Source organism: Jaculus jaculus, chromosome 19, assembly GCF_020740685.1.
Source record: "Jaculus jaculus isolate mJacJac1 chromosome 19, mJacJac1.mat.Y.cur, whole genome shotgun sequence".
Lineage (NCBI taxonomy): Eukaryota > Metazoa > Chordata > Mammalia > Rodentia > Dipodidae > Jaculus > Jaculus jaculus.
The window spans coordinates 50,993,450-51,020,775 of NC_059120.1; the positions used below are offsets into that span (position 1 = coordinate 50,993,450).

The following is a 27,326-nucleotide window of genomic DNA, read 5'->3' on the forward strand; positions in this document are numbered from 1 at the left end:
TTTATGAATCAAACAAAGGTGTTTTGAACAACATATGACAAAAAACAAACTGGGCGTGGTGGCACACACCTTTAATCCCAGCACTCAGGAGGCAGAGGTAGGAGGATCACGTGAGTTCCAGGCCAGCCTGAGACTACACAGTGAATTGCAAGTCAGCCTTGGCCAGAGTGAGACCCTACCTCAAAGAAGGAAATGGAAGGAAAGGAAGGAAGAAAAAAACCTATCATGACTAGGCCTGATCTATCCCAAGAGGGAAAAGACTGTTTAACAGTAGACACCATGAATGTTTGTGTATAAAGGAGAAAGAGAATCACAGTAATTCCAAGTCGTACTGATTCAGAAGCTGATTGGAAGGCCACGCCTCTGTGTGCATGTGAGTGCACGTGTGCCCTGGAGGCTGGGGACACGCGGAGGCGCTGCTCTTGTGTTCTCTTGCCTGGGACAGGGTCTCCTGGTTCGCTTCAGTGTACCTCCGACGAGCTGGCCAGAGAGCTCCGGGGATTACACAGGAGAGCTGAGATTACAGACACACCCCAGTGCATCCAGCACTCTGTGGGTTCCGGGGAACCCAAACCCAGCCCTCGTGCTGGTTCAGCAAGCACTTCACCCACTGGGCTGACTCCCCAGTCCAATTCTTCCACAGAGGTCACCTTCAGAAATGCCCAGTGTGAAAGAGAGAGGGCGCAGTGTGGAAGTTTGAGTTTATGCCCCCTAATACGATCAGCTGTTATTAAAGCTGAGTTTGCAGCTTCTGCCCCTAACAGGCAGATTCCTGCTACGGGGGGGGGGGGCATCACTGGGGGTGGGGGTGTCACTAGGGGTAGAGCTGGATTCCAGCCTAACGTGTGCACAGTGGCTCGGCCGGGTCTCTGCCGTTTGCTGCCTGCTCGTGGCTGCGCAGGGGGCAGCTTCTGCTGTTTCGCAACTTCCCTGGATCGCGGCCTGAAATAAACCCCTTCCTCTCATACACAGTGTCTGGCCCGAGGCTCAACCAGCAATGTGAAGCTGATACAGCACACAGGCATTGTTTAAGGACAAACTGTTCAGTGGATTTTTAATTGTTTTAAATATTTTATTTGTTTGAGAGGAGGAGGCAGGTAGGGAATGGGTGCGTCAGGGCCTACAGCCACTGCAAACGAGCTCCAGATGCAAGCGCCACCCTGTGCATCTGGCTTATGTGGATACTAGGGAATTGAACTTGGGTTCCTTGGTTTCACAGGCAAGCACTTTAACCACTAAGCTATTTTTCCAGGCCTCAATGGTTGTTGCTTTTTTTATATATTTTTTTTATTTTACTGTAAACAATATCCAGTGGTAATTCCCTCCCTCCCCCCACTTTCCCCTTTGAAACTCCATTCTCCATCACATCCCCTCCCCACTCAATCAGTCTCTCTTTTATTTTGATGTCATGATCTTTTCCTCTTATTAAGATGGTCTTGTGTAGGTAGTGACAGGTACTATGAGGTCATGGATATCCAGGCCATTTTGTATCTGGAAGAGCACGTTGTAAGGAGTCCTACCCTTCCTTTGGCTCTTACATTCTTTCTGCCACCTCTTCCGCAACGAACCCTGAGCCTTGGAAGGTGTGAGAGAGATATTTCAGTGCTCAGCACTCCTGTCACTTCTTCTCAGCACCATGATGCCTTCTGAGTCATCCCAAGGAGGTGATGCCGACACCTATGCTATGCGTCAGCACTTACATACAGATAAAGTGGATCTTAATGTGAAAACTATCTTCTGGCATGCATGTGTGTGCACACGCACGCGCAGCGTGAGGAATGTGTGGGGATGGTGTGAGAGTTGTGCACCCCACGCCAAAGGCAGAAGAGTATCTGTGGTGTCATCCTCTGCCGTGCACCCATGTGTTTCTGAGACGTGTCTCCCACTGAATCAGGAGCTGCCATATTCTGGTGTCTTCTCTGCGTGCAGCAGACCTGGCATCACAGGCGTGTGGCCAGGCCCAACTGTTGGCATGAGTGCTGGGAAACAGAACTCGGGGGGTTGAGAGAGTCAGGTAGCGTTGCTAGGCAGTTAGGGTGACTGGGCCCCTGGAAAGGCAGGTCTGTTTGCCCTCTGCACTTCTGCAGTCTGCACTTGATAGAGATCAAAGGATGACGGGCCTCCCTACCCCTGCCTGAAGGAGAGCTGTTTCTCCACAGACATGGGCCCCTCCTGGGAAAGAGGTCCCCTTTCTTAGAGCATTACGGCTGGTCAAGTTCAGCCCCCGCCCAGACCATTCGCTGTCTCTCTGGCTCACCACCATAAGGTTTGCAGTGGACGCATGTGAGCAGACGAGCCTCTCCGAGCTGCCTGACCACTAGGGCATCAGCGGCTCTGGTGAGCGTCCCCTCACCTCAGAAGGGGAGACGCCCCCTAACCTCTGTCTCCCACATGGGCTCTTTCCCCCTCCTGCCCTCCACATGGCCGGAGCTCTTTGTACTTTCTTTTCTGTCCTCTCCAGGGTTTTTCCAGAAGTATTACTAAGTGGGTATATTCACTTTTGTTCCCTTGGGTCTGTACTTCCCTAAGTAAATATAATAATTTTAATAATTATGTTTCTCAGTTTGGTTTGCCAACTTTCGTTAAATACAAACATGAACCCAAGGTTTGGGGTTCAAGGATTCTCCTGAACCCCCTAACACCCCATTTCAGAATCAGGCCTTCATGCTTGCATGACATGCGTTCTCATTCACTGAGCCATCGCCACAGTCCCTGAAAATGTCTTGAGAACAATCAATTAAGGCTCCTAAAAAGAGAACACTACCTCGGATCCCCCTCCTCTTCTCCCCCTGAAGGAGGAGGCCGTGCGGGCTGTGCTGGGGGCGAGGGGCCGGGCGGGCCCCAGGCACCCCGAGAGAGCAAGGAGACGAGAGCAGGGCGCTGCGGGAGGGCGGGCTCCTGCGGCTGCAGGCGGTGAAGAAGGGGCAGGCAACAGTGGCGAGCTGCCAAGGTGGAGAGAGGACACCATCCTTTCCAGTGTGAGATCCTCTGCTTTTAGGCAATGTGTCTTTGTTCTGGGGGGTCAGCTTTCTTCTTCTCGGAGGAAGAGGCGCTGGTCTGCTCCTGCGGTGACGCTCGCACGCCCTGGCGACAAGGCCTGTGGTGACGGGCTGGCATGATGGACGCCTTCTCTTCCGCTGTGACGCGACTGGCCTGCCTTCCACTGCAGCAGCACATGTTGAACGGGCAACACTTGATCTTTTCAGATCAAAGCCTGTTTTATTGCGTTTTTTTTTTTTTCTGGTTTTTTGAGGTAGGGTCTCACTCTAGCCCAGGCTGACCTGGAATTCACTATGGAGTCTCAGGGAGGCCTCGAACTGATGGCAATCCTCCTACCTCTGTCTCCCTAGTGCTGGGGTGAAAGGCGTGCGCTACTGCGCCTGGCTGAGAACACTGCTTTTTTCTTTTAAATAATGTCTCAATTTTATTTATTTGAGAGAGACGTAGAATAGGCGTGTCAGGGCCTCCAGCCACTGTAAACAAACTCCAGACACATGCACCACCTTGTGCATCTGGCTTACGTGGGTCTTGGAGAATTGAACCTGGGTCCTTTGACTTTGCAGGCAGGCAAGTGCCTTGAGCGCGAAGCCATCCCTCTCGCCTCAGGACACTGCTTTTTAAACATGAGAAACAACACAAACAACCCCTTATCCCACACCCCCACACCACACCCCCACATTGCTTTATCGGCCCTCTGACTTCCTTGGGACATGGAACACTCCTACCTACAATTAACCCTTCCCTTATATTCTAGGTTCCAGCCTCTCCCCTTCTCATAAACTTTATTCCTTCAACAATGTACCTCACTACTGTTCCAGCCGTTCCTCCTCTCAGGTAGACTATGCTACCTGTACCTGTGTGGTGCAATCACTAGACATGTGTGGCTACTGAACTGAAAATTGAATTTTTAAAAATTTTATTTATGAGAGAGAGAGAATGGGCATGCCAGGGCCTCTAGCCATTGCATACGAACTCCAGACACATGTGCCCCCCCCTTGTGTAGCTAGCTTATGTGGGACCTGGGGACTCGAACCAGGATCCTTAGGCTTTGCAGGCAAATGCTGTAACTGCTAAGCCATTTCCCCAGTCCCCTGAAAATTGAATTTAAAAAACTAGTTACACTAGTCACAGGTGACTTGGGGTTTTCATATTGCACAGTGCAGAAGTATGGAACCTTTCTATTACTGGGGAAAGTTTATGGGATAATACTTTCCTAAAATATCCTACTTTAAGTATAAGCAAATACTCTCCTGTGGCAGGCAGGTTCGCACTGCTGACAGAAATCACCCGACCAAGAAGAGCTTGTGGAAAAAAGGGCTTATCTTAGCTTACAGACTCAAGGGGAAGCTCTATGATGGTAGGGAAGACGATGACATGAGCAAAGGGTGGGCGTCACCTCCTGGCCAACATCAGGTGGACAACAAGAACAGAAGACTGTGCCAAATACTGGCAAGGAGAAACTGGCTGTAACACCCATAAGCCCGCCTCCAACAATACACAGCCTCCAGCGAGTGTTAATACCCACATCTCCATCAGCTGGGAACCCAGCATTCAGGAAACCTAAGTTCATGGGGGACCCCTGAGTCACACCGCCACACCTCCTAAGACAGCACTCCCAGCTAGACCATGAATTCCTTTCTTGGCTCTTAAACAACACTTAACACTTGCCTGAGGCTACTCTTCCTACTTCTTCCCCAGTTCATTTCCTTCTAAACTCACTCAAATTGGGTACTCCATTCCCACACGACTGAAATGGCTCTCACAAGGTCATTCATGATGCTCATACCAGAACAGAGCCGTTTCCCTTTGCCTACCATGTGTGACCTGTGCAAAACAAGCACTGTTGATGATTCATTCAACCCTTTCCCTTCTTCAGCGCTGTGAAACTCCTTTGGCTGCCCCGCCCTCTTCTCTGGCTTTCCTACGTGCACTCTAAGTCTGCAAGTGGAGACGGAACTAAGAACAGACCACCCTCTCCCACACAGACCCCCGCACCAGTGGGGTAGATATTATTCATGTAGCAGTGATTTAAACTCGACCACTGAGCGATATCACAGCCTGACTTAAATTCCAAGTCCTGATCAATTCCTCAAACTCCAAATTTACTACTGAGGGAATATTGCTGCTAAATATATATGACGGGCCTTTCAATTTTAATGTGTTCCCAACAGAAATCTTGGTCTGGAATAAAAGTTCATCCTCGGACTCAACAAACACTACCATATGCCAAGCTGTGGGCCACATCGTTCCCCCTTGCGAGTAGAGTCCACCTCTGAAAAGTCATCTGAAATGCATGACACTTCATCCTCGAGGGGAAGGCTGTAGCCTAAGGCACCTTTTCCACCTGGATGACAGTCGCCCCACAAATAGTTGTCTCTCTTCCTAAAACTCCATTTTGTATGTCGGAAGAATCATCTTTTAAAAACACACGCTTCTTGACAGTCCTGCTGCCCCAAAGTGTTCCAATGCTTGCTGCTGCATTAGAGTGAGGCCTGGGCCCTGGCATGACCGACATGCCTCTGAGATCTGGCCTCGGCCTTCTTACCAACCTCTCACGTCATCCTTCCCTTTTATCATGCTTTAGCCACAATGGCCTGCTATTTTCCTCTTCAAATACACTAAATTAGTTCCAGCCATATGCACTTGCGTATTAGTGGTTTTCTTTGCCTGGAACATTCTTCTCTAGATGTATGACTGGACCCTTCTTGTCATCAAGGTTTGGTTTTCCTGAATATGAATGTGACGGAGCCATTCACGTCTATCACGAAACCTCTTTTTATTCCTCTAATACCAATTATCCCCAACACTTTATTTAAAAAGTTTTAAAAATATGTTTTTATTTGAGAGATTTGGGGGGGGGGAGAGAATGGGCACATCAGGACTCCAGCCACTGCAAAAGAACTCCTGATGTATGCACCACCTTGTGCATCTGACTTTCGGAGGTACTGGGGAATCAACCCTGGGCTCTTGGCCTTGCAGGCCATTGCTCCAGCCCCCCAGCCCCCTCCCCCCAACACTTTCTTACTTATCAACTTATAGTTTAATGTCTGCTGTATCAGTCCACTGGGTGGGAAGCTCCAGGGCAAGAGAGACCCTGTCTGCCACATTTATTTGCCACAATGTCCCAACTACCTCAGAAGAGCATCTGAAACATCGTGAGAACTACAAAACATATGTCAAGTAAACAAATAACCTCATCTGCTATCAGTATTCTACATGAAAAAAAAAAAACAAAACTGCTAGACTTCTATATGAGGGCAAGTTCTACATTTTCTTTTGTAAAGTCCAATATTTTCCAGTGATTTTTTTACCCTGGTTTATATAAGTGGTATTCATGGTCAGCATTCAATCTGGAAGAAACATTAAATTATACACACATGCTACCCGTACTTATGAAAGCTGAAAACTTGACCGGGCTGGAAACAGCATAAAGGCCGAGGGCTCCCACGGCCTCACACTTACTCTGTGGTAGCACTGGGGCAGAGCCTTCTCCAGCGGGGGCGGCGTCCTCTGCATTAATATGCCAACAGACTCTCTTAAAAGAGGAATGACACTGCGGGAAGAAACACACACACAGAAGAAAAGCCCGATTAAATCTGCATTCTGATCATCCCCTTCCGTAAGATAGCAATAATATTCTTACCTATAGTAAAATAAAAGATTTGTCAAGATGGTAGGAAAAATAAATGACTGGCCATTGTTCCAATTTTTTTTTTAATGTGTTCACTGTTATAATCGAAAGAAAAAGAGCAATCTAGGTGCAGTTATCTAGGAAATACTGATCTAAGAAAAAGTTATGGTAAGATTCAATTATAACCAAATATATCTAAGGAAAAGTTATGGAAATATTAAATTATAATCTAAAGAAAAAAGAGCTAGAGAAATTGAGTAGCACTGGAGCATTTATTATCTAAACACAGCATGGGTCAACCTTCCAAAGTAATCACAGCCTAAACAGATATCAATTATTTTAAAAAATATTTTAATTTTATTTATTGAGAGAGACAGACAGAAATAGGCAGGGAGAGAGAGAATGGGCACACTAGAGCCTCTAGCCACTGCAAACAAACTCCAGATGTGTGCATCTGGCTTATGTGGGTCCTGGGGAGTCGAACCTGGGTCCTTTGGCTTTGCAGGCAAGTGCCTTAACTGCTAAGCCATCCCTCCAGCCCTAGATATCAGATATTTACATGTACTTTCTGACTAACACTGATAAAGAACATACAAAATAAAAATCAGTACATCTAATATTTCCCCACCTGGTTATTTATCAGTCACACTTTATTATTTAAAAAATGTAGAGGCTGAAGAGATGGCTCAGCGGTTAAAGTGCTCACCTGCAAAGCCAAAGGACCAGAGTTCAGTTCCCCGGTACCCACGTAAAGCCAGATGCACAAGGTAGTGCATGCATCTGGAGTTCATTTGCAGTGGCTAGAGGTCCTGGCATGCCCATTCTCTCTCTGTCTCTCTTTCTTTCTCTCTCGCTGTCTCTCAAATAAATAAATAAAATTTTCAAGAAAGACAGAAGCCTGGTTACGCCCATAGATGTAATAAATTCAGCACCTCACTGACAGCTATGGGATTACTCCATTGCGAAGCTATCAGCCTATGTTCTTGTCTACAATGAAAATGGCTGCAAGGGGTGGATTCTGGCTCCTTTCTGCCTGCACCCTAGGACTTTGGACTTGGAGGCATAAACGTGCATGGGACAGAATCTGCGGCTGAAACCACTGAGCACAATTAACTTATAAATCCCAAAGCACCTCCTGGGCTGGAAGGGAATGCTAGATCTTTTACAATGCGTGCGGTTATTCACAGGAAGAGGCGCTCGTGAAGCGAGGGCAAGCGCGGGGCGGAACGAAGGGCGAGGAGAGCGGTTCCTAGCAGCCCGGCAACTGCCAGCACACAGGAAGGAAAACCCGCGGGCACAGAGGCCAGGGAGAGGAAACAACAGAATACTGCTCGAGGCCTTCCTCTGGGCACTTCCACCATGAGTAAAGAATGGGGTGAAGGAGAATAAAATGAGCAGTGCTGAAGGGAGTGGAGGTCGACGGAGCTCAGGGCTTTGGCAGTGAGCAGCAGCGGCTGTCCGGTCATTCGTCTGAAGGGAAGAGTGGCGACTATTCAATCTACTGAGACACCAGCAGACATATGAAGAGTGTCTGGGCAAAAAAAAAATTAAAGGCAAAGAAAGCACCATGATAAACTCACGAGGTGCAACTAACTCTTCCTTTTCTCTTCTCTCCGTCCTCACAGTCAGTGGAACTTAAAATGTTCATGCTTTCCCTCATTCATTACTGTACTTTTCAGAAAATGAGCCACAGAAACAGTTTTCTTTGAACTACTGGGTAAGGATAGGAAACATGTGTTTTCAAAAATTGTGTATCTTCTAGGCTTAGGTATTTTGAGTATTTCTTCCCTAATTTTACCCTAAGGAACTCCTAATCATGTCAACACATGTGGAGTGGAAATTACCCTCAAATGAAGACGGCGGCGTCCGGGTCCTTGCCGCCCGCACGGGCAGCTCAGGCCATCAGCGGACCCTCCGGCGCCGCCCTGCTCGTGCGGCACAGTAATTAGAACCACAGACACCTCGGACCTCACCTCTCGAGACGGAAATGTCTCCAACTTCACTTTTCTTTTCCTTTAAATATTATCTGTTTGTTCATTTATTTATGAATGACAGAAAGAGAGAGAGCAAGAAAATGGGCATGCCAGGGCCTCTAGCCACTGTAAATAAACTCCAGATGCATGTGCCACATTGTGCGTACAGCTTTATGAGGGTACTGGGGAACCGAACCTGGGTCCTTAGGCTTTGCAAGGAAGCACCTTAACTGCTGAGCTATCTCTCCTGCCCCCCAGTTTAGAAAGCTCTTGTGGAGCATAGTAACATTAGTCAGCATAATTGCTCAGGTCTTTCACTGTAAATAAGGTAATCGAAAACAAAGAACCAAATCAGAGATAATCATTTTACTAAAATTAATGGTAGAGGCACACATTGACTTGTTTTGCATGTGCATGCATGCTCGAAAGGTGTGTGTATGTGTGTGTGTGTGTGTGTGTGCGCGCGCGCGCGCGCTCTCCACCTTCTTTGAGACCTGTCTCCTGCTGATGTGATGGCTCACCAATTCAGCTAGACAGGCGGCCCAGCCTCTGGAGCGTTGGAATTACAGGGGCACCACCATGCCTGGCAGGGTATTTTTATGGGAGTGTTGGGGAATCAAGATCATCTTCATGCTTACATACTGACTAAGCCACCTCCCTAGCCACACATTCATTTTAAAAACATTTTTTTAAATGAGTCTTACAATTTTTTAAAAGATTTTATTTTTATTTATTTATTACAGTCAGAGAAAGAGAGAGCGAGCAAGCGAGAATGGGCACGCCAGGGATTCTAGACACTGCATGCAAACAAACTCCAGACGCATGTACCACCTTGTGCATCTGGCTTACATGGGACCTGGAGAATCAAACTTAGGTCCTTAGATTTTGCAGGCATGCACCTTAACTGCTATGCTATTTCTCCAGCCCACACACATTCATTTTAAAGTGACTAGATACAAAGACTTGTAGCTAGTATAAAAAAAATAAATAAAGAAAGAATACATTTCTAAGGGGTCAGCTATTATCTTTACAGATGTGTCTATTCTATTCTATGAAAACTGGAACTTAAATATTTAATTAAGTAATGGTAAGCACTTTGCCAAAGCGCAAGGATATGCCACACTGATTTTATTCAAACATGAGTTCAAAACAGTGCGGTCATCTTGCTGGAGGGACTGCAGTATGACATGGAATTGTGATGAGGGAAAGATGCTCGTTCAACTGCATGAGGCTAAATAACAGAACCAAGACCAGGTCAGTTTTTATCATTTCAGCTGAGAAACTCTAGCTTCTGGCTTCCAATTTTGTGTCGAGTTCAGGGGTTTGTATCCATCTTTTTCCACTTAACTATCGTCATAGGGAATTATAAAACAGATTTTAGCACGGATCCATCCAGCCATAATGAAGGGGTATGCAGAAAAAGACGAGCTTAGCAGATTCCTGACTGAGCAAAGACTCAGCCGCCTGCAAGCGCAGCGGCAGGAGTGAAAGCAGGCATGTGGGAACCACCAGAGGCTCGGTGCTGCGGACTAGCTCGACTTGAGCTTCCACAGTGAAGCACAATTTTCCTCTCATATAGGAAAAGGGATGAATCACTAGGTAGGAGTTTATGTGAGTTGAACAAGGTAATAATTTTAGTCTTCGAAAGCTGACCATAAGTCAGGTCTATAATCATGCAATAAATGAAATTAATTGGAAAGTTTTATCCTTAAATTACAACAGGCTTAAGGAGCAACAGTTACTACTTTTTACCACCAGTAACTTTACAAGGAAAATATATTCAAATCTTAATTGAAAAGGAGCTTTTAGCAAAGATGCTCACCATATTTCAATAGTAAGTAAAATCACCTAGCGGGAATTATATAGAGAACAAGCCACAGAGAATATGTTTTGAAAACTTGTGAAGAACAATTACACTTAAACAAAAACATGTCAGAGTTGAAACTATTATTTTATGGCCAGGCATGGCGGCACACGCCTTTAATCCCAGCACTTGAGAGGCAGAGGTAGGAGGATCACCCTTGAGTTTGACACCAGCCAGTGACTACATAGTGAATGCCAGGTCAGCCTGGGCTAGAGTGAGACCTTACCTGAAAAACAAAACAAAAAAAGCCCTATTATTTAGATTTTAGAATAAATATCTAGTCACAATTAAAACCCAAGTATTGATCCAATTTTGTGAACTGGCTTATTAATTAATTCCTCTATATTAAGGTCTTACAATCTATAAGTGTAGAAAGGAAAAATCATACTTTTAAAAATAGCATAAATTTGAAGGTTTGGCAGAAGTCATAACTTTTACTGAAAATATTGAACAACTTTCAATAAAGGCTGGAGAGATTGCTTAGTGATTAAGACACTTGCCTGCAAAGCCTAAGGACCAAGGTTCGATTCCCCAGTACCCACGTAAGCCAGATGCACAAAGTGGTGCATGCATCTGGAGCTTGTTTGCAGTGACTAGAGGCTCTGGCATGCCCATCTCTCTCTTTATCTGCCTCTTCCTCTCTCTCAAATAAACAAACAAATAAAATATCTATCTATCTATTTTGTATGTTTGTTTTTCAAAGTAAGGTGTCACTGTAGGCCAGGCTGACCTGAATGAAACTCACTATGTAGTCTCAGGGTGGCCTTGAACTCATGGAGAGCCTCCTACCTCTGCCTCCTAAGGGCTGGGATTAAAGGTGTGCGTCACCCTGCCCGGCTATAAAATACAGTTTTAAAAGGCAAGGATAACTGACTTCTACAATGAATCCATGGTAGTGGATAATTACGCCTAATCTGGAATCCAATGAGCCTAGCAGCACAGATCTCCCAAGATGATACCACCTGGGAATGTGGTTTACTTACAATTGCAATAAGCTTCTGTGACTTTTGGCTTAAGTCAATGTCCACCGAGGGTATATGCCTCATTCGGTAAGTAAGACAGTAAGATACTGACTGGATGGAACTTCTACAACTTGAAGCTAGAGTTGTGAAAAGGTTGTTCTTTTCCTTAAGCTTCTGGGTCTTAGTTGTAACACCTAATGCATCTGGTCTTTGGAACACAGATATCATTGTATAATATCAAGTTACTAAATAATAACATTTTTGTTTACATAGCAGTTAGTGGCTTTTGAAGTGATTTCATAATTTTTCCCCCAATCTGACCCGCACGAGAGCCTTAAGTAACCTTAGAAAATGCTGGAATCACAGAATCTCAGATGAGGGCAAGTTCATGGCAAATCACATGGAGCGGCTCTCTATTTTCACAGATGAGGACGTTAACACAAGTGTCCTTTGTCACAAGAACCTGAAGAAGCAGTGGCGGTGACACCAGGCCCAGACTAAAGCCTTCCACCCGGGTCAAGGCCACAGGATCCTCTATTCCCAGTGTCTGGCACAGCGCTCGGGACCTAAGCATTCAACACAACATGGCTACCGAATTTGTTGTCTATGTAGAGACTCAACCTCTAATGCAAACGTGGACGAAATGCAGTGGAATGTAGAAGAGCCTTCATTTGCTGACATTCACCCCTTCCAAACAGATTCTGTCCTTCCTAGAAAAAGAACCTCTGGGGCTTGAGGCTATGGATTGGTTGGGACAGTGCTCGCCAGCATGGCAGCGTGCACCTCGGATCCCGGCCCCGGGAGGCTAAGGCAGAGAGAATCCTGGGGCTTGGTGGCCAGCAAGTCTAAGTGCATGAGTGAGCCCCAGCTTCAGTGAGAGATGCTGCCACCAAAGATAAGGTGGGGGCTGATGGCTCAGCGGTTAAGGTGCTTGCCTGCAAAGCCTAAAGACCTGGGTTCGATTCCCCAGTAACCACACAAAGCCAGATGCACAAAGTGGCACATGCATCTGGAGCTTGTTTGCAATGGCTAGAAGCCCTGGTGTGCCCATTCTCTCTTTCGCTTTCATAAATACATAAATAAAATGAAAATATATTTTTAAGAGTACACAGCTTTGCTGGGGGCCTAAGCGAATTGCTACAGTGTATTAGACCTTCTTGAACAGACAAAGAGGTGCAGTACCCAACCTCTGCCTCTGGAACCCAGTGAAAGTAGCAGCTTCTCTTCCTCCCACTCCACCATCACCCCGCCGGAGTAAGAGAAGACCGCCCCGTCACCACACTGCCTTGGCAAATGCAGGCAGGCCGCCGGCAGTCAGCACTTCCACAGCCAGGGCAAGTGCTGTTCAGAACTTAGTGCGAATTAACCCATCTCTAGGTTAAAGATGAGACACTGAGCCATGGAGAGGCTAAAACGGACTTGCCCAAGGCCACACGCCTACACAGTAAAGGCAGGATCTGACAGAGGTAGTCTGGCTCCATGAGGAATGATTTTTTTTGTTGTTGTTCATTTTTTATTTATTTATTTGAGAGCGACAGACACAGGGAGAAAGACAGATAGAGGGAGAGAGAGAGAATGGGCGCGCCAGGGCTTCCAGCCTCTGCAAACGAACTCCAGACACGTGCGCCCCCTTGTGCATCTGGCTAACGTGGGACCTGGGGAACCGAGCCTTGAACCGGGGTCCTTAGGCTTCACAGGCAAGCGCTTAACCGCTAAGCCATCTCTCCAGCCCAGGAATGATTTTTTTTTAAGTAAATATATTTATTTGTTTGAGAGAGAGACAGACAGTGAAAGAGGCAGAGAGAAAGAGAGAGAGGGGAAAGAGAGAGAGAGAGAGACAGAGAGAGAGAGAGAGGGAGAGAATGGGCATGCCAGAGCCTTTAGCCACTGCAAACAAACTCCATACACAAGTGCCACTTTGTGCATTTGGCTTATGTGGGTACTGGGCAATCAGGCCTGGGTCCTTAGGCTTCACAGGCAAGTGCTGAAACCGCTAAGCAATCCCTCCAGCTGAGGGGATGCTTTTAATGAGTCTGAGTCATTGCCTGCAGTGAAGTTATGACTGGCTTTGCTGGATCTCCCAAAGCACTTCTGCCGAGAGGCAAGAGCAGACTGTTGGAGCCACCAGATCATGTGAACAGCACAAGTGACCGGGGACCCTGGTTAAATATACACAAGAAACAACACTTCTAAGAACACAGAAGTGTGGTCAAAACAGGATCAGAAATCCCTCCGACACCCAATTCCCACTGTGGCCCAGCTCAGTGCTGACTTCAGACGTTGCATGTTTGCTAGGAGCAAAGCTAAATGAAATAGAGAGAGAAAACAACGGTCCTTGTAAAATTATTTACCCAGAACTGGAGAGACGGCTTAGCAGTTAAGACACGTGCCTGCAAAGCCAAGTGACCCAGGTTCAATTCCCCACGACCCACGTAAGCAGGGGCGCAAGGGGGCGCACACATCTGGAGCTCGTTTGCAGCGGCTGGAGGCCCTGGTACACCCATTCTCTCTCTCTCTTTCTCTTTTTCTCTCTCAAAAAAATAAAATATTTACCTAAAGTAAACTTTTAAAGATCACTGTGAACAAGTTGAAGTAGGTGTGTGTACGTGTGTGAAGGGCTCTTTAATCACTGTACTACGCCAGGTGGTGATTAAAATGCCTCCCTCCTGAGGGAGCAGCAGAAATCATACCGTGAGAGTTAACCCGGCAAAAGAACGAAACAACTGTAAATTCAGGCTGTTCCTTGCAGCCGAGAATTTGAAATCACATACAAATGAACCATGGGCATTCAGACCGTAGAAATTAAGAGGAAATCTTTTCTCTTATCTACTGTGTAAATGAAGGGGTTGAAAAATTGTGAATCTGCTTTCTACCTCTTCTGATGTACTCCTATTTATTTATTCGTTGGCTTTTTTGAGGTAGGATCTGTCTAGCCCAGGCTGACCTGGAATTCACTATGTAGTCTCAGTGTGGCCTTGAACTCATGGCAATCCTCCTACCTCTGTCTCCCGAGTGCTGGGATTACAGATGTGCATCACCATGCCCGCCTATTTTCTTTTTAGAAGGCTAAGTTTGTTGATGATTCCAAAGCCCAGAAGTATATTAAAAAATATATTGAAAGGTGCTCGGCATGGTGGCACAAGCATTTAATCCCAGACTACATAGTGAATTCCAGGTCAGCCTGGGCTAAAGTGATAACCTACCTTGGGGGAAAAATACATACATACATACATACATACATACATACATACATACATACATACATACACACACACACATATATATAGTCTCCTTTCAAATACCTTCCCTTCCCTCCCCCTAGAGGTAACTGTACCTATTTGATTTGCTTTTTGTTTATTTTGCAGTTTCTTTCCATGGTTATATAAAATGGGCAGACTGTGTTCACCACTTCCCTTCTTCCACAGAGGGTGCAGCGATGTTATGTAACTTGTGCTCCACGGCCACCCTGTGCTCCACACGAAGCTTTTATCTTCTTCTTAGTAACGTATCTTAGAGATCGCACACACTGCAAATAGAGGTCACCTTCACGCTGCTCTCAGAACTCCCTCCCCAGGGAATACCTGTGTCCTTTCCAGTCTTTCGTAGTATAACCGCAGCCACAAGCAGTAACTGTAGATACGCCACCTCCTGCCTTTGCCCATTTATCTCTGGATCGCAGACCTTGTTGAACTGCTTAATCAATGGCAAAGGAAGGAAGAAAGAATGAAAGAAAGGAGAAAGAAAAGGAAGGAAGGGAAGAAAAGGAAGGGAGGGAGGGAGGAGTACATAAAAATGAAAACTTAAAATTTTTTTTTTGGTGTTTCAAGGTAGGGTCTCACTCTAGTCCAGGCTAACCTGGACATCACTCTGTAGCCCCAGGCTGTCCTCAAATTCACAAGTGATCCTTCTGTCTCTGCCTCATGAGTCCTGGGGTTAAAGAAGTGTTCCCCCATACCTGGCTAACTTTTTCAATTTATATTTGTTTATTTTTATGTATTCATTTGAGAGTGACAGACAGAGAGGAAAAGCGAGAGAAAAAAAGAATGGGCGCACCAGGGCCTCTAGCTACTGCAAATGAACTCCAGATGCGTGCACCCCCTTGTGCATCTGGCTAACGTGGGTCCTGAGGAATCGAGCCTCAAACCAGGGTCCTTAGGCTTCACAGGCAAGCGCTTAGCCACTAAGCCATCTCTCCAGCCCTAACTTTTTCAACTTTTAAGTCTCATATACCATCTCTTGTCTAATATTACTGGTGAGCAATTACCAGCACATATAACAAGTATACGTGATTTATACAAGATGTGAGGAAACAGCAGAGTCAACAGAAAGAATCTTGTCTGGCTCCTAATTCTGGTGAAAACTTCTCCTGACTTTGTGGATACAATGTTTGTAATCAGTTATGTTAAGCAGGTACAATGGTTCACACTTGTCATCTGGGACACTGAAGCAAGAGGCTGGCTTCAAGTATGAGGCCAGGCTGGATCTGCAGAGAGAGGTGTATTCAGCCTGAGCAACAAAGGGAGACCCTGCCTCAAAAAGAGGGGAGAGGGCCGGGCGTGGTGGCGCACGCCTTTAATCCCAGCACTCGGGAGGCAGAGGTAGGAGGATTGCCATGAGTTCGAGGCCACCCTGAGACTACATAGTGAATTTTAGGTCAGCCTAGGCCAGAGTGAGACCCTACCATGGGGGAAAAAAAAAGATGGAGAGGGAGAGTGAGAGGGAGGAACAGAAGGAGAGAAGGAGAAAGAGGAGGAGTGGGCAAGAAGAGAGGGAGTGAGGAGAGGGAGGAGAGAGCCTTGCATTTTCCCAAAAGCCTCTTTGGCACCTCCAGTGACGGGGCCCTGGCTTTCTCTCTATGTTGCTTAATTAATAAATGATACCTAGAAGCCTTGCAATACTTAATCATCTTTACATTCTTGGAATGAATTCAAGTTGGACAAGATCTCCAACACACTCCTTGGAAAGAGTACTGATGTTTTCAGCTGTGACAAGGCCACAGCTGAAGACAAATGCCATCAGAAGAAGCCCGCTCGGGAGGAAGGCACACGGCTCACACACTCACAACTCAGCTGCCTTCAGCGGTGGACTTAGCACAGCTTTCTAATGCTTCAATGAACACAGAACAAAGGTAACATTAGCGTGATTTATTATTATGAACCAGAACCATACGGCTGCTTCAAGAAAGCATCTTAGGGCTGGACAGATGGCTTAGGGCTTCAGGTGCTTGCCTGCAAAGCCCAAAGACCTAGGTTCAGGTCTCAGAACCCATGTAAACCAGATGCACAAGGTGGTACATGCATCTGGAATTCATTTGCACTGGCTAGAGGCCATGGTGCACCCATTCTCTCTGCCTTCCTCCTTCTCAATTTCTCTCATAATAAATAAATAAATAAATAAATAAATAAAATTAAATACTAACTATATTTATTAAAAATAAGGAAACATATTAAACATCTTGCCATAATACAAACACTGAATAGGAGAACACAGTGGGATGTAAGGCCTGTGAGTCGAAAAGCCACGAACTAGACCTTGAACGAGCCATAAGTACGCAGTACTTGCCACGGACTGTCTTATTCTACACTGGCAAATGCCAACACTCCTCCAGGTACCTGGGTTAGGTATTCAGAATACAGAAGAGAAAGACAAGGTTTCCATAACATGACTGACATCCAGTGAATCACTGGAAAACATCATCTCAATCTTAAGAATTTGCAAACCGGGCATGGTGGCGCACGCCTTTAATCCCAGCACTTGGGAGGCAGAGGTAGGAGGATCACCGTGAGTTCGAGGTCACCCTGAGACTACATAGTGAATTCCAGGTCAGCCTGGGCCAGAGTGAGACCCTACCTCAGAAAAAAAAAAAAAAAAAAAAAGAATTTGCGGTGTGTTTGAAGTACTAACTAAGGTGATTCTTAATCAATCAAGAGAGAGAGATTTGAGCTGGGTGTGGTGGCGCACGCCTTTAATCCCAGCACTCAGGTGGCAGAGGTAGGAGGATCACTGTGAGTTCAAGGCCACCCTGATACTCCGTAGTGAATTCCAGGTCATCCTGGGCTAGAATGAAATGCTATCTTGAAAAAAAAAAAGGGAGAGAGAGAAAGATTCTCCTCACTTAATCAGATGCAAGCCCTTAAAGGAAGGCAGGACTGGAACACTCCTTGAGGCCAGCTGCTCTCCGTCTGACTCTGAAGAAGTCAGCCGGTATGTGCTCAACAGCTGCAAGTGCAGGATTTCTGCTGACAACCGCTTAAGCTTGCAGGATGAGCCTGAGCCCCAGATGCGCCTGTAGACTCAGCCAACACACTGATTAGACCCTTTGGACCCGGGCAGGGGAGCCAGCTGGGCTAGGCCCACGGCTCTGCGCTGGAAAGATCGCAGGGGAGCTGGCTAGGCTGGGCTAGGCCCACGGCTCTGCGCTGGAAAGATCGCAGGGGAGCTGGCTAGGCTGGGCTAGGCCCACGGCTCTGCGCTGGAAAGATCGCAGGGGAGCTGGCTAGGCTGGGCTAGGCCCACGGCTCTGCGCTGCAAACTGTGAGGTAACTGAACAGCCCCGGAGTTCGTCCAGTGGGCAGCTTTCAACTGCTCTCCTCTCACTTCGCATTTATCCCTCAGCTACAGACAAACACGTGCATCGCCTGCACGCCAAACACTGCAGCAGAAAGATGTGCTGCTAGGGTTTATGAACCCTGGGGTAGCAAAAATAAACAAACAGAAATGCTAGTACCTTATAAGCCTTTAAAAAAAAAAGCAATATATTAAATGTAAGGATAGTTTTATGTCTTTCCTGTCTTAGATTTCTTTTAAGGTGAAACCATACCTTGAAAAAAAAAAAAAAAAACAAACACCTCTAGATACCACACATCTCTGACAAATCCATGCACCCGGCGATGTCGTTGGTAATTTATGTAAGCTCTTCCAGGCAAAGGCATCAGTGCAGCCGTGGCAATGTGCCTATGGGGATAAGCCATGGGGAGACTTTCAAAACCAGGTGCCCTTACTCCATGGCTCTGGGGTCTCCTAATTGGTTACATCTATGCTTTGTGCTTGACTTGAGTTGGAAACACTGTGCTATAAACAAAAATCAACTCCCAAAACCAAAGCACTAACTTTGGCTTCCAAAAGTTAATGCGGCTTGTTTAAGGCGCCGGATGTCATTATTAAAGCTGGTAAGCTCTATGCCTTTTTTAAAAAGCGCTGTGAGAAAGATCTCGGTTTTGACAGTCAACAGTTGTCATGAAGATACTAACGGCTTTTGTTCCATTAAAAAGTGAAATGGCTACTTCTCAGAGCCTTCTAAGATTACAAAGTGTGACATGAGACTTTCTCTGTCAGGCGGATCTGACCTATGAGGTTGACACTGAGGTCACTCGTATAGAAGTTAGTCTCATACATCGAATGAGCTGGATGTGCACTACAAAGTCCGGGATGAAGTACAGTACACACCGGGTTTGAAAAACACCTCAGACGTAAGGGACACAGCACCTCTGCATTCAGTGCTATGGACACAAGACTGGAGTATATGACCAGGGCCTGTGGACAGTCATAGCAGGCTTTTATTAACTTCCAAAAAATATTTTATTTTACTTGTTTATTCACTCATTAGAGAGAGAGAGAGAGAGCAAGAGAGAGAATGGGCGTGCCAGGGCTTCTAGCCACTGCAAACGAACTCCAGATGTGCCACTTTGTGCATGTGGTTTACACGGGTTCTGGGGAGTCAAACCTGGGTCCTTAGGCTTCACAGGCAAGCACTTTAACTGCTAAGTCATCTCTCCAGCCCAACTTTCTAAAAAAAAAAAAATTATTAATTTTATCTGAGAGAGAGTGTGAGAGAGAAATGGGTGTGCCAAGGCCTCTAGCCACTGCAAATGAACTCCAGACACACACGCCACCACGTGCATCTGGCTTGGGTGGGTTCTGGGGAATTCAGCCTGAGTCTTTAGGCTTCACAGGCAGGGGCCTTAACCACTAAGCCATCTCTCCAGCCCTTTTATTAACTTTTAAAAATATTTTTACGTATTTATTTGTGAGAAGAGAGAGAAAGGATGGGCATGCTAGGACCTCTTGCCGCTGCAAGGAAACTGCACGTAGTTGCATGCACTAACTACTCTGTGCATCTGGCTTTCCATGGGTTAAGGAATCAAACCCAAGCTGGTAGACTTTGCGAGCAAGTGCCTTTAACGACTGAGCCATCTCCCCAGCCTTTTATTAACTTTTAATTTAACACCATTAATTTCTCCACGGCAATAGTAGGCAAACCAGTGAATGGCATGGCACAGAAAGAGTTAAAAAGAAAGAGCTACACGAGTCATGTGGCGTGTCCCCGCACGGTGAGCCCCGCAGCTCTGTGTGCAGCGAGGGAGCGCCAACGCCTCACCAGACCCCCTTACTTGCCCATATCTTTATAAAGCAACAGTTCAAATCTAAATGGCCTCCAGCTGCCATTTATTTAATTTACTTATGTCGCTAATTCCAATTATTTTCTAGTAATCTTAATATTTTAGACCTGCATCCTTCAAATAGTCTGTGTTGTATGAACATATACTTTCCATTACTAGCCTTGGCTTTTTACATGCTTAAAGTATCACGTGGCAATACTCCATGAGGAGATACGTAACCATGTAATCATTAGGAACAGAAAGGAATTTTAAAAATCTGTATTTAGGAATCGCAGGATCTAGAAAGCAGAACCACAGCCCACACCTCTAACACCTAATCAAGGTCACAGACTTTGACAAGTACTTCCGTGTACAAAGAACACCAAGGCCAAGCTGAACACAGCAGCCCGGGACCACGGCCCCGGCAGGTACGCGCACCCTGCACGCGCACTACTGGATGCCGGAACCGTCCAGCGACTGGATGGATTTGGTGGTGTAAGGAAATCAGAAGGGAGGGAAGCTTCGGGGGAGAATCAGCACCTAAGCCGAGAGTTCAAGACTCTTCAGGACTGTGACGGGGAAAGAGAGAGAAGGAAGGTTCAGATCACCATACCAGAGACAAAGGTACAAAAGCAGCCAGGTACAGAGGTAATGGATCAAAGAACTACCCTGGAAAAGAATCATGCCCGGATAAGCAACAAGAGGCAGTTCACAGAGGACTTAAAGCACACGTGGTTTGTTCAATTCTTGGCATTCTCCATCTCTACAACACTGCACCATATCCCAATAAATTTCATTAACTCATGAATGAAACCAGCCAAAACAACTAACTCTATACTCCAAGTTGGTAAGGCAAAAGTCAAAGAAAGAGAAAAAAAAAAGGCTTGATTTGATCTTTAACCAAAGAACTGCACCTGTGTTCCCGTACCATTATTCACTGTTAGCTCAATAATGATATCAATGTGTGCTTTCATTAAATCACCAATTATTTTTTTTAAATATATTTTACTTTGTTGTGGAGAGACAGAGAGAAAGAGGGAGAGAGAGAAAGGAAGGGGAGAGAGAGAGAGGGAGGGAGGGAGAGAGAAAGAAAGAGAGAGAGAGAGAGAGAGGGAGGGAGGGAGGGAAAGCACACGCTAGAGCAGGGTTGGTCAGGGACTCCTGTAAGGGGCTTCAGCGCACGTGCCCTGGCTTTATGAGGGTCCTGGGGAACCAAACCCGGGCCAGCAGAATTTGCAAGCAAGGGCCTTTAACCCCCACATCATCTCTCTCCCCATTAATTTACTTATTTTCCTTTTTATAATAGAAATATAAATTATAAAAACTACATTAAAATTTTCTTATTAAACTCACTCTAAAATTTTTGTGTATAAAGGAATAATATTCTAAACACCAATTTCTTCATTATTACCTTATCGTCCAATAGTCAATGATGAAATAGATAATATTTCCTTAGAAAAGCTAGTTTAAATATGCTAATAACAAAAAAATGGTCAGGCTAAAGTAAATGCAGACATGATAATGAGTGAAGCCAGGTGTGGTGGCGCATACCTTTAATCCCAGCACTCAAGAGGCAGGTAAGCGGATTACCCTGAGTTCAAGGGCAGCCTGGGACTACATAGTGAAGTCCAGGTCAGCCTGGGCTAGAGTGAGACCTTACCTCGGGAAACAAACAAGAAAGTAATGATGCAGTTCAACAGTGGACCGCCGACAGCCCACCCCGGGGACTGCGACCTGTGCTTCCCTCAGTACGAGCAAACGCTTTAAAGGAGCTCAGCAACTCCTAAGCACAGCATGGTTATGTTTTAGGATATTACATATACTGTTTGAAAGCCATTGTTTCCCCGCACAAAACAACGCTAAATAGTTAGGTCTAACAGTGGACATTTGAGAGCGCAGTTCTAACCCTCCGATGCTCAAGTGTATTAACTCAACTAGCAGCGTTTTTAAAGCCGGGGGACCTTACTTGTGGTAACCCTGTCAATTTGATGGGATTTAGCATCACCATGGAAACGTGGCCAGTCTGTGGGGGTTTTTTCCTCTCTAGATTAGGTTAATTGAGGTGTGAATTCCCACTCTGAACATGGGCAACGTCATTCCATGGGAAGGATGTTCTGGACCACACAAAAGAGAACTGGCTGAGAATCAGCACTTGTCACTTTGTTTCCTCATGTGGGCTGAGGGTCACCTGCTGCCCCGCTCCTGCCACTGTGCCTCCCCACCATGCTGGACTTGTAACCGCCGACTACAAACCGCAGGAAACCCTCCTTCTCAAAGCTGCTTCTCGTTGGGAATTTGCTGTCAGCAATGAGAAAGTAACTAATACACTGCACAATAACAGAACAAAAAAAAAGAATCACCTGCCCCCACCCCTCTTCACTGGCCAGGGCACAACCCTATCCCTGGCCAGAAGAGAGCCGATTCATAAAACTCTGGCTGTAGCCTATGTGCGCTACAGTTACGGCACACTTATGAACGTGTGTAGGTGTGTGTTTGCAGACAGTGAATGGAGATTTTGCTTGGCTTACGTCACAAGTTTCTATGTATTTATTATGGCTTACTGATGATGGAAAAATTGAATTATTGCACTGTACTATGCCCCAGAGGGGCATAATAACCTAAGAAAATGTCAGGGACAACGCAGGTGGCTCAGTAAACCACTCAGTATTTGTTAAATGATCTTCTTACAGATTTCCAAAAGTTCAAGTTGCTTTGTAGCATTTCTGTACTATTTGGCTCCTTACAGTATTTCTCAGACACTCTGCCAGCCGTGTGTGTGTGTACACATATGTACACCTTGGAGGCCAGAGTTCACTATCAAGTGTTTTCCATAATCCCTCCCCACCTTAATTTTTAAGTCAGGGACAATGTCTCCCAAAATGCCGATTGACAATGCTAGACTTATCAGTATTGGTAAATACGCTCAGCGTTGACAGCTTTATATGTGATTTTTAAACATGATTACTAGGCACCAATGTTCCAATACGTTCAATTTTGCAGTATGAAAACATATGCAAGGAGCAAGTTAAAATTCTGGTTAAGGTGTTTACCTGTCTTACAGCCCCCAAAGTATGGCTCGTAAGTTAAACCACTTGAGAGGCTAACCACAACGGAAGTAGTTAGGGAACACCCAAAAACAATTTTGAAAAAGATAAAATGCCTACAGTTTCTCATCTATGACTATCTGAAGCGGAGGAGCTTTCTACCAGAATGTCAAAGTTATGATTCTGTTTTGTTAGTGACTCTTCTTTCCATTTTTTCCCTCTACTCATGACCATCTACTGTTGTTTTGTTTCAAAAGCTTGTGGAGTGTGCCTCTAAAAACTGGGGTATTTTCCCTTCAATATGATAAGAAATAAGCATAGGATTTAAAAATCTTTTACACCAAAGAAAAAGACTTTCCTTTGGTAACAACACTTTTCTTTGTATACCCATATGATGATGGCTAGAAAGAAAAATACAAAAGCACCCCAAGATGCACACTGGGAAATCATAGGAAGTTGATTAACAAAGCTTATTTCTGTGTCCTAGTTAGATGCTTGTTTTCTGTCATGCACAGGGACTCTTTTTAAAGTGGATAAAACCATCAAGCTACAGGTTAATGTTAATCACAGCATTTCAAGGTTGCAATAAGATCCAAACACAACTAACTTATGCAGATTTCTGCATTCTAAATTATGAATTCATTTTCAAGTCCAACTCACCACACTAATGGGGAAAACAAGCGTGGGGGAGTAAAACCATTCTGGATTCTCTTACAGGAAGTCCATTTTCAGATAATGAAGAATATATACTCTCACTGTGATACACAATCCCGATCACAGGAAACCACATGCAGCGGGGAAGTGAGAACAGGGCCGTGGGGAGCTGGAAGGGGCAGGACAGATTTCACAGCATGTTGCTGACTGAGCAACGCTGCACCACAGAGCGGACCACGGGGAGAAAAGGGAGGTCTACTTCTGTACCCAGTCTGCCCGCAAATTCTCAGCCCGCTTACCTCAGCGACCCAGGCGCTGGGATCCCATGTGTCCACACCATAGCGAGTTTCTAGAACCTTCTATTGTCTATGGAGAAGGATGAGTACTTTTTTCCCTGAGGGTTGCCAGGATTTTTTTTTCCTTATCTTTTTATTTTCTTAACTTTTTATTAACAGCATCCACATATACATGTATATAAATAAAATGTATTCCGATCACAATCCCCTCTCATCACCTCCTTTTCTACCCCAACCCCACCTTTCGCTTTTTAGAGACAGGGTCTGCCTGTGCAGCTCCAGTTGGCCTTCTGCAACATACTCGGGCCTCAGTCGACTGAGCGCTCGGATGACAGGATTTGGTACTACACATGGCTTAAAAATCACTTGCTAGAGACTCCTTTGTTAAGCCTTTTAAAGTTTTCATGTAGGGCTAGAGAGATGGCTTAGTGGTTAAACACTTGCCTGTGAAGCCTAAGGACCCCGGTTCGAGGCTCTAATCCCCAGGACCCATGTTAGCCAGATGCACAAGGGGGCGCACGCGTCTGGAGTTCATTTGCAGTGGCTGGAGGCCCTGGTGCACCCATTCTCTCTATCAATCTGCCTCTTTCTATCTGTGTCTGTCACTCTCAAATAAATAAATAAAAATAAAAATCAATTTAAAAAATACTAAAATTTGAACTTAAAAAAGAAGTTTTCATGTAGTCCTTAAAATTAGGTTGGCTAGTTAAACTCAACCAATTTGAAATATAAGCCACAGGTTTTAGGCAGAAAGTAAAATACCCATTTACATCTAATATAAATATAAATATAAATATAAATATAAATATAAATATAAATATAAATATAAATATAAATATAAATACATACATACATATATATATATGGTCTCACTCTGGCCCAGGCTGACCTGGAATTAACTATGTAGTCTCAGGGTGGCCTCGAACTCACGGTGATCCTCCTACCTCTGCCTCCTGAGTACTGGGATTAAAAGCATGGACCACCAGACCAGGCTTTTTTTTTTTTTTAATGCAAGAGAGTGAGAAAGAAAGAACTGGCAGGCCAGGGCCTCGGCCACTGCAATTGACCTCCAGACGTGTGGGGGCCCCTTGTGCGTTGTATCACTTTGTGAGCCTGGCTTGCGTGGGATCGAGAGAGTCGAACATGAGTCATTAGGCTTTGCAGGCAAGTGCTTTAACTGCCTAGCTACCCCTCCATCCCTACATCTAATTTTTACGTAGTAACTTTGTCACAACCTATCAAATCTACTCAAGCCAACTATAAACTAAATGTCACCGTCAGGGCATCTCTGGTAGGTCTGTGTCCTCATCACAAAATGATGTACCGAGAGTGAAGCCGCATGGAAAATGCCGGTGCTCCACGTGGAGCTGAGTTGCGCACGGGGCTGAGTGCCGACGACTGCGGCAGCAGCGAGCACGTCTGCTGGTCTGAAAGAGGTCAGGCCACCACGAACGTGCGCTGCAGGAGAAAAGAAAGGCGGGGGACAACCACACAGCACACCACAGCAAACTCAGAGTTAACACACGAACACATGCCAATACCTGCCCACGTCTACTGGCACTACAGCTGGTGATGACACGGGAAGAGCTAAGGCAGGGGCTCCCGCAAGGTGCAGCACCCCTATGGGGAGGCAGGCAGACGTTACCCGTGTGAGCATTTTCCGACCCTTTTCGAGGCAGGGTTTTGCAGGCTGACCTGGAACTCACTGCGCAGTCTTAGGGGGGCCTCGAATTCACAGTGATCCTCCTACCTCTGCATCCCGACGCTGGGATTAAAGGCAAGCACCACCATGCCTGGCTCCTCATAGAATTTTAAAATTTTTCTTGGGCCTGGAGAGATGGCTTAGCGGTTAAGCACTTGCCTGTGAAGCCTAAGGACCCTGGTTCGAGGCTCGGTTCCCCAGGACCCACGTTAGCCAGATGCACAAGGGGGCGCACACGTCTGGAGTTCATTTGCAGTGGTTGGAGGCCCTGGGGCACCCATTCTCTCTCTGTCACTCTCAAATAAATAAATAAATAAAAACAAACAAATTTTTTTTCATTTATTTGAGAGAGAGGCAGTGAGGTACTCTTGCATTTGACAGTTTAAGATCTAGCTATCTAGATATAAATTGTAATATTTTAACTAGCTAATGCAGTTTATGCTTCCAATATTATATTCTACAGATACAGTAGCTTCACAGATTTAAGAAAAAATATGCTGATGTGAGTCATGACTAAAAGCTTAACTGTGAAATACCAAATGTTGAACTCTAGGCAAGCTATACATAGGAAATACAAAATACATAAATAAAATGTGAGGGTGAAAGAGAGGGCTGGAAGGATGGCTTAGTGGTTAAGCCCCTTGCCTGCAAAGCCAAAGGACTGAGGTTCAATTCCCTGGGACCCACATAAGCCAGATGCACAAGGTGGTGCATGTGTCTAGAGTTTGTTTACAGTGGCTGAAGGGCATGGCACACCCATTCTTTCTCTACCTGCAAGCCCCTCTCTCAAATAAATAAATAAATAAATTTTTTTTAAAAAGATGAAAGAATTTGCATAGAATTTCTTTGTAAAGACTAAGGGAAAGTAACCAAATAACTTGTACTTTAGGGTTCTAATTCAAGTAGTACATGCAGACATTATATACACACATGCCCCCTCATTGTAGTGGCTGGAAGTCACAGGGCTCACACTCACCTGAGCACGATGAGCATGGCGATGAGGATCGAGCAGATCGGGTCTGCTATCATCCACCCAAAGTTCTGCATCAGGATGGCAGAGGCGATGACACCAATACTTCCCAGCGTATCAGCGAGGATATGTAAAAACACACCTGGAGAGACAGTGTAAAAAAAAACAAAAAACTAAGCATCAGGGCTGGAGAAATGGCTTAATGGTTAAGGCATTGTCCAGCAAAGCCAAAGAACCTAGGTTCAAATCCCCAGCACCCACGTAAGCCAGATGCACAAGGTGGCTCATGTGTCTGGAGTTTGTTTACAGTGGCTATAGGCCCTAGTGTGCTCATTCGCTCTCTCTCTCTCTCCCTACCTCTCTCTTTCTCTCAAATAAATAAATAAAATATTGGAAAATAGACATTCCTTAGGACTATGTCCCAAGATTCGTATATTAAAAAAAAAATTAAACATCAATTTGAAAACTCAGAAGCAGTGTGTTCACTGTTTAGGAACTGTGACAGAATATTTATGAAATGAAATAACTTTTTTTAAATAGAGTTCCATATATAACAGAATAACAAATGAGAAAAATATAAAAATAGTATTTTTAAAAATTGTTTCTCAATGTTTACCTCTAGATTAAAAGGATACAAAAGTTATATAATTTATTATTGAAATAAAGGGCATTAGACCAAAAAATGTTAATTTTGAATATATGTATATACAGCACCCTCTGCTGGTTACTAAAAATATTGTCATTTGGAACCAGAATTACATACGGATTCCAACACTGCCATGTAGATATATTTGTTTATTATCTTAAGGAATTTGTTACCTAAATTAGTTTCTATGCTCAAAGTCAATGTGA

General features: G+C 45.2%; 1 protein-coding gene across 1 annotated transcript in view; it reads right to left on the minus strand.

The window, feature by feature from the left end:
• Slc30a7 (solute carrier family 30 member 7) overlaps window positions 1-27,326 on the minus strand; it is a 79,628-nt gene that overhangs the window by 12,674 nt on the left and 39,628 nt on the right. The window contains exons 8-9 of the mRNA XM_004659080.2: window positions 26,481-26,616; window positions 6,463-6,553 (exon numbers count right to left, since the gene is read on the minus strand). Of these exons, the coding sequence (XP_004659137.1) occupies window positions 6,463-6,553; window positions 26,481-26,616 (227 nt within the window). The remainder of the gene's footprint in view (window positions 1-6,462; window positions 6,554-26,480; window positions 26,617-27,326) is intronic.